Below are 6747 nucleotides of genomic sequence, written 5' to 3' on the forward strand. Positions count from 1 at the left end.
CCTAAATCTCCCCTGGTGGTTTCTCACCCCTTGATGCCCCTTTAAATGAGAAGAAACCACAAGTGTGGGAAAGGCCAGTCCGGCTTCTTGGAGGTCAAATGCTTCCAGAGGGATTTAGTCCAGTCAGGTCACCGTCGCCCCCTCAGGAACTCAATCTCCAGAGTGTTTTAATGCAGCTTTTTCCAAAGTCAGCGTTACAGAGACGTTTATTTGCTTTCTTGCAAAAGTTTACAACATTTTTTTTTAAATTACAAATACTCTTACCAAAATTCAGACTGAAAGAAAATAGGTTTAGATGGGACATTGGGAAGAAATCCTTCCCTGGGAGGGTGGGGAGGCCCTGGCACAGCAGAGAAGCTGTGGCTACCCCATCCCGGGGAGTGTTCAAGGCCAGGTTGGACAGGGCTTGGAGCAACCTGGGCTGGTGGAAGGTGTCCCTGCCCATGGCAGGGAGTGGAATGAGGTGAGCTTTAAGGTCCCTTTCAACCCAAAGCACTCTGGGATTCTATGAAAATTTCAGAAATTCTCACAGTTTCCTGTTTACATCAACAGCAGCATAACAACTTTGAAGCAGCATCTCATACAATTATCAAGGTGATTCTACCTTTTCAACATGTTCTTCTACCTTTCAGAGGGCTCCATTAAAAAACACAGAGATTTTAGCTTGAGCTCCATTTAGAGCTCAATACACCATAGAGGAAATTATGTAAACTCATTAATTTTCTGGTGAAGGGAAGATTTCACCATTGCACTTCTTTTTTTTTTTTTTTTTTTTTAATCTAGAAAACAAGCCCCTGTGCTGCAGGAACAGACAGCAGCTCTGCAGCAGGGGAGAGGGAAGCTGTTGGAAGTGCTTTAGCCTTGTATTAGGGGAAGCAGGGTTAGAAACCAGACAGAGAAATGCTCTGAGGTGTTCCCTGCAAGGTGACGTTACACTTGTTTGCCACAGAGCGCACGAGCCAGGCAAGTTTTACCTCAGCCCCTTGAAAACAGCCTAAAGAGTAAATTCTCCCTCTCCAGCCCTTCAAGCTTTCCTAATGTTTTAGAGAAGTCAGAGCACTGCTTCATGGTGCCAGTGATTGTCCCTCCACAGGCAGCTCTGGAGGGAGCTCAGCAGACAGCCCTGCCCTCAAAACATGCCAGCAGATGATCATAGCTCGGTAAAACAGCACTGAAAACTTGCCAAAGGGAACTCAGCTCGTTCCTTACTCCCCTGCAAGGCCTTGGCTGAGCTGTTTCACCCCAGTGGGGCCTGGTTCCCAACTGTGGGACAGAGATAAGCAGCTCAATCATGCTCTGTGTTGGGTAGATTTGGGAGGACTTTGCTCTGAGCGCTTTCTTTTCCCGTCAGGATACAACTGCAAGTTTCCCAGCATGTGGCTCTCTGATACCCCACAGTGAAGCAAATACTTCTGCTACTTCAGCTTCTTCAGTGACAGCTTCTCACTGTCACTGCTGTGAGCAGAACACACCTGTGGCAGCAGAGCTGCAGCTGAGGTGGGAGCAGCAGGTTCAGGCTCTGGGGTACACGATGCTCCAGGTCCCCCAACACTGCCCTGTGAGCCAGGCTGGGGGGCAGGAAAAGAGGGAAAACTTGGAGGCAAGAGTGAGAGAAGACAAGGCCTTTTTAAAGCCACACAGATTTTAGGTTTCCTTGGCATGATTTGGATAATTTAGTTTTTAAGTGGTAAGGCACCAGCATTTCTTCTGCAGCTTTAACTGAGTGTGCAGAAATGGGGTGCAGATCCCCAGCTTCTGAAGCCTCTGCAGTTTTCATTTGATTTTGACTGATTAAAGATCAGAGTTACCTCTGTAAAGAATTACCATTTACAACTCCTTTTTGCCCGAGGGCTGACCAGAAGGTTGTCCACTTCATTTACTTGAATAAATACTTGATAAGAATAAAAGAGGAAAGGCTGGATGCCACAAAACATCAGCAGTGAAATGCATCAGATCCCCCAGCTCATTTGCAACATGCCCTAATGGAGCAGTGACTCAGAAGGTGAGCATTCCTCCTGAGCAGTGGAGAGGCTGCAGGGAGCAGGACCTGGAATCTGGGAGTTCTGGGCAGTGCTTCCCTCCCCTGCCTGCCAAATGAGTCACTTACATTTCAACAGCGTTTAAATAACAGCCTGCATCTCCCAGGCAGCGGCAGCAGACAGCACAGGACAAGCACAGCACTGTCATTTCCACCTTACAAAAGGTGCAGGTGTCTCCACACTCACCTGACAGAGCTCTGCATCCGAGTTTGGATTAGCAAATGATCCATACAGAAGCCTCCAGGAAAGGCAGGACACACAGGCCGCAGCAGGAAGCTCGAGCTGCCCTTGCTACCCGGTGTGAAGTGCATTTCATAAGACACTGCTCTGTCACTTCCCTCGGGAAGGGAAGGCAGAGCCCCAGGAGGCCCAGGGACAGGCACTCCTTATGTAAGAGGGGAAAAAAAGGGCTGCCGTGCCTGGGAACACGCAGGGTTGGGAGCCAGGATTCGTGTTTGCCAAACAACTTTCCAAACGTACCCACTCGGGCTGTCAACACCCTCCCTGTTCCTGACAGCCCTGTTTGTGACAGGTGTGACGGCTGCATCTACAGCCACCTTTGCTTTTCACAAGCCCTGGCTTCGCTCCAAGGGCAAAGGCTTCCTTCTCTGGCTCACTTCAGGGAATTCAATCCGTCTGGCTGCCTGGTCTTGGACGGACCTCCCAGGACACTACGTTCAGAAGTCTCTGATCCTCCTCATAATCACGTGAAACGTTTTGCCTGGAAAGTAACAAAAGGAGGCTGGAGAGAGCTGAGGAACGAGCTGGTGTGCTGCTCCAGGAAAGTGCCCAGTGACCATTTCCACTCCAGTGTTGCTGCCCTGACCATACAAGGAGCCAGTTTGTAGTGTTGGCAGCGCAGTTTACCACAGACAACTCTGGTGTTCCAGGCTCTGCAGTGGGTGCCTGATGACTTCACACACCACTGACACTTCCCAAGGGCCAGGCCGTGGCTCTGCAGCTGATCTGGAGTGGGAAAGTGCCCGACCTCTAAGAGCCAGTTTTGCTGTTCAGTCAGTCTTCTTTCCAAACAACACTGCTAAGACTGACCACTTCACACCACTGAGCAGATGTTTCACTATCTTCCGTTCCATTTGCCACTGTGTGACAGGAGCAGGCAATGGATGGGAAGGCAGAATGCTGGCAGTTATCAAAAGTGCTTTGCAGTCAAGCAGAATTCAGATGTGCAGAGTGCAGAGACTGCAGAGGATATAGTGGCCCATTCTATAACTCAAGAGCCCAGACAATTCCTGCTTTTCTCAACCAGAAACCTGAAAAAGCACTGACAGTTAACATTGGGATGGTGCTTTCAGGAGAGCAGAACTACAGCCAGCTGCAGTTGGCTGGATGGATACAAAGCTGGAAGTATTAGTAGATTAACAGATAGAAAACATTATTAAAACTTAAAGGCACTTCATATTCTAGATTTAAGCAGCATTTTTAAAAGTGTACCTTAATACAGAACATTTGAAATGCACCTTGGAATGAACCACTCACAGTCAGTGAGGCATCACAGACATGTAGAAAGAAGAATCTTTGGGGGTCTCAAGATTCCCCCTCCTTGCTTCTTTCATCACATTCCAAACATAAATACCTTCAGCTGAAGGCAGCTCACACCCTATGCAGTGCTGCTTGAATCCACCTGGCAGCGTCTTTTGTCACAAGGGACAGGTGAGTCACTGCAAAAGGTGGACACGAGGCACACAGGCAGTGGGACTGCACTGCCCCCTGCACTGGAGACTCAGCAGATGCAGAAAGATTAAAAACGAACCAAACCTGGTTGTAGTTTCCTCTTTGTCCTCTGTTAAGAGTTAAATAAAGTAAAGCCCCATAGCTGAGCTCCTGATAGGAAACCTGAGCAAGGAGAGCAGGATGAATCACTGCTATTGGCACCAGTGTCACAATTTTTCAGGGCACTTCTCCCCTCCTAAAAAAGTCTTGTACCAGCTTGTCAAACGTCCGTGAGGAATTCTGCTTTAGAACATTTAAGGGAGTGAGTAAATACTGCTCTGCAAATCCAGATGGAAAGTGCTCCTTGGAAACAGGTGCCTGGCTAACAGCAGTGGCTGCTCCTGGCTCTTCCCCACTCAGCTTTTCCTTCCCTTTTTCCTCATCCCTGTGACAAGTGCAAACTTCTTTCGAGCAGAAAGCTGGCTCACAGTGGTGCTGCTGAGGATCCTCAGCACCTGTAAATGCTTCGGGTTTCTCAGTGTGTTTCTCTGGGGACTCAAAAACAACCCCTTGGGGCGCAGAATGCCGTGCAGCTCTTTTCCAGAGACATGTGGGGTCCTGCCTCCTCCTTTGGCTTTGCTGCTGCACCGACTCTGGCAAAGGCTTTGGGACTTTGAAGTCAGGAAGTACTTGAGGGGCAGAGCTCAGGTATTCCTGAAAGTAAACCTGGCACATGTTGCCCTTCACAATGGGAATGACCGAGCAAGGTTTCAGCCACTTCACAAACTCGCGCAGCTCTGAAAAGGACGAGTGATCCGAGTACGGCACGAGGTGGATTTTGGGGTGGGTGACCTTCACGGGCCTGCCCGTGGGGAGGATGGCAATGGTGGGGTGCAGCGCGTTCCAGGTGACCAGGGTATCGCAGCGGATCTCGGCGACGTCCACGGCGCGGATCCACCCGGCGCCCTCCTCGGCAGTGAACACATCCGGCAGCTCCAGCAGCCGCATCTGCTCCAGGCGCCAGGGACTCACCACCACCCAGGTGCTGAACTCCACGGCCAGGTCCACCAGCAGCGCCTCCTTGCCCAGGGTGTACACACCTGCCGGGGGAGCCAGGTGTGGGACAGGGTGGAGAGGAACAGGAGCCCTGCCGGGGCGGGGGGGGGCTCCACCAAACCACCCCCTCCAGAGGTTGTTAGCAGGTGTCTCCAGCTAATCTGAGTTACCGAAACCTTTAAAGCTGGCGGGATGGGGGAGGCGGCACTCACCAATGACGACGTGGTGGTGCGGGTGGGCGCGGATGAGGCGGGCGGCCTGGCGCGTGGCCAGCTGGCGCGAGGGCAGCTCCCGCTGCGGGTGGCAGTGTGTGTTGTCCAGGTACAGCCGGTCGATGCGGCGGCCCTTCAGCAGCGGCTCCCCCTGCATGGAGCTCGTGTAGCGGAAATCTCCTGCGAGAGGCAAAGCTGTCGGGATTCGCCCAGGGAGGGCGTGGAGCCTCCCTCAGCACAGGTATCTCAGAACCGCCTGGTCACAGTTCTGTGCCATGTGCTGGGGGGTGATCAGATGACCCACTGTGGTCCCTTTCATGCAGTGATTCTGTGATGGTGGGACCCTGCCCTGTACCTGTGTAGAGGATGGTGCCAAAGGTGCCCTCGAAGAGGAACATAACGGAGCCGGGGCAGTGGTTGGAGTCGAGCAGCGTCACTGTCACCTCGTCCAGCACGTGGCTCTGCCCCACTTCCAGGGGCCGGATCCAGCATGTTGGCACCTACAGGGACCAGGTGCAGAGGGCAGGGCAGGGGATGAGGGTTGGGTTGGGCAGGGCAGGGCAGGGCAGGGCAGGTGGGGCAATGGGAGCACCCAGGTGATGAAGGCAGGGCCAGACAGGTGGGGCAGTGGGGGTACCTGGGTGACGAAGGCTGGGTGGGACAGGTGGGCGATGAAGGTGCCCAAGTGAGGAGGGTGGGGCCAGACAGGTGGGGAGGCAGCGATGCCCAGGTGATGAAGGCAGGGCAGGGCCGGTGGGGCGATGGGGGTGCCCAGGTGATGATGGCCGGGCCATACCTACCCGTAGGCGGCTGTGCAGGAGGCGGGCGGTGATCGGGGAGCAGTACAGCGGGCGGCTCCAGGTGCTGGACAGCCCCACCGTGTGGTCCGCGTGCATGTGGGACAGGAAGAAGAGGCGTGCGCCGGCCGCCCTGCGCAGGCTCCAGAAGTCGACGGCGATGGGGGTCCCGGCCAGCACCGTCCCGCTCATGGCGGGCGGGACCCCACAGCCCTCACGGCGAATTTGGCGGGAAGCGCCGCGCATGCGCGGGAGGAGCGGGGCGGGCCGAGCGTCAGGGGCGGGGACACGTGCGGGAGGGTCACGTGGGCGGGGCAGGGGACCGGGACCGGGATCGGGATTGGGACCGGGACCTGGGACTGAGATTGAGACTGGGACCGAGACCTGGGACTGGCACTGAGACTGGCATCGGGACCGGGACCTGGACCAGGATCCGGACCTGGCACTGGGACCGCGATCGGTTCCAGGACCTGGGCCTGGGACTAGGACTGCGACTGGGACTGGGACTAGGACTGGGACTGAGACCGGGACCTACCTGGGCTGAGACTGTGGCCGGGACCTGGGAGTGGGCCTGGGACTAGGACCGGGATCGGACCCGGGGCTGTAGCGGAGGTGGCCGCTGCCCTGCCCGGGGCCGGGCCGTGCCGGGGCCATGCCGTACCTGGGCGGTGAGGAGGCGCTGCGGGAGCTCCGCCGGGCCCTGTCCAACCCGCACGTGCAGGCGGACCCGGTGCGGTACCGCGCCGCCGTCCTGCGGGTCATCCGGTACGGCGGGGGCCGGGGGGGGGGAAACACCCGCACCCCTGGGGACCCACACCCGGCCCGGCCCGACCCGCGTGTGCCCCGCAGGCTGATGGCGCAGGGCGCCGACGTGTCGGGGGTGTTCCCGGAGATGGTGAAGGCGGGCGCGGTGCCGGACGTGGTGCAGAAGAAGCTCGTGTCGCTCTACGTGCGGGCACAGGCCCCGCGGCA

The 6747-nt window shown here is 55.6% G+C and overlaps 2 protein-coding genes across 2 annotated transcripts in view; one reads left to right on the forward strand and one right to left on the reverse strand.

Moving 5' to 3' along the window:
- Positions 1–3804: 3804 nt before the first annotated feature.
- Positions 3805–6055, reverse strand: DCLRE1B (DNA cross-link repair 1B). The gene is made up of 4 exons (XM_027897389.1): positions 5779–6055; positions 5334–5478; positions 4979–5158; positions 3805–4810 (listed from the first exon to the last, which is right to left on the reverse strand). The coding sequence occupies exons 1-4, from the start codon at positions 6019–6021 to the stop codon at positions 3948–3950; spliced, it is 1431 nt and encodes a 476-aa protein (XP_027753190.1). The 5' UTR covers positions 6022–6055; the 3' UTR covers positions 3805–3947.
- A 316-nt stretch (positions 6056–6371) lies between these two features.
- The window catches only part of AP4B1 (adaptor related protein complex 4 subunit beta 1), a 6475-nt gene continuing 6099 nt past the window's right edge, over positions 6372–6747 (forward strand). The window contains exons 1-2 of the mRNA XM_027897392.1: positions 6372–6540; positions 6625–6724. Of these exons, the coding sequence (XP_027753193.1) occupies positions 6428–6540; positions 6625–6724 (213 nt within the window). The 5' untranslated portion in view covers positions 6372–6427. The remainder of the gene's footprint in view (positions 6541–6624; positions 6725–6747) is intronic.

The sequence above is a fragment of the Empidonax traillii genome, unplaced genomic scaffold (assembly GCF_003031625.1).
Source record: "Empidonax traillii isolate 1590-97213 ecotype Southwest subspecies unplaced genomic scaffold, ASM303162v1 scaffold541:size654180, whole genome shotgun sequence".
Classification (NCBI taxonomy): domain Eukaryota; kingdom Metazoa; phylum Chordata; class Aves; order Passeriformes; family Tyrannidae; genus Empidonax; species Empidonax traillii.

What these genes read in the sequence shown, in the direction of transcription:
- DCLRE1B (XM_027897389.1), bottom strand. Translation starts at nt 6,021, where the DNA reads ATGCGCGGCGCTTCCCGCCAAATTCGCCGTGAGGGCTGTGGGGTCCCG. An exon ending in TGGCACCATCCTCTACACAG is followed by an intron (nt 5,159 to 5,333) that starts GTACAGGGCAGG and finishes TGCCTCTCGCAG; the next exon opens with GAGATTTCCGCTACACGAGC. An exon ending in GCACCACCACGTCGTCATTG is followed by an intron (nt 4,811 to 4,978) that starts GTGAGTGCCGCC and finishes CTCCCCCGGCAG; the next exon opens with GTGTGTACACCCTGGGCAAG.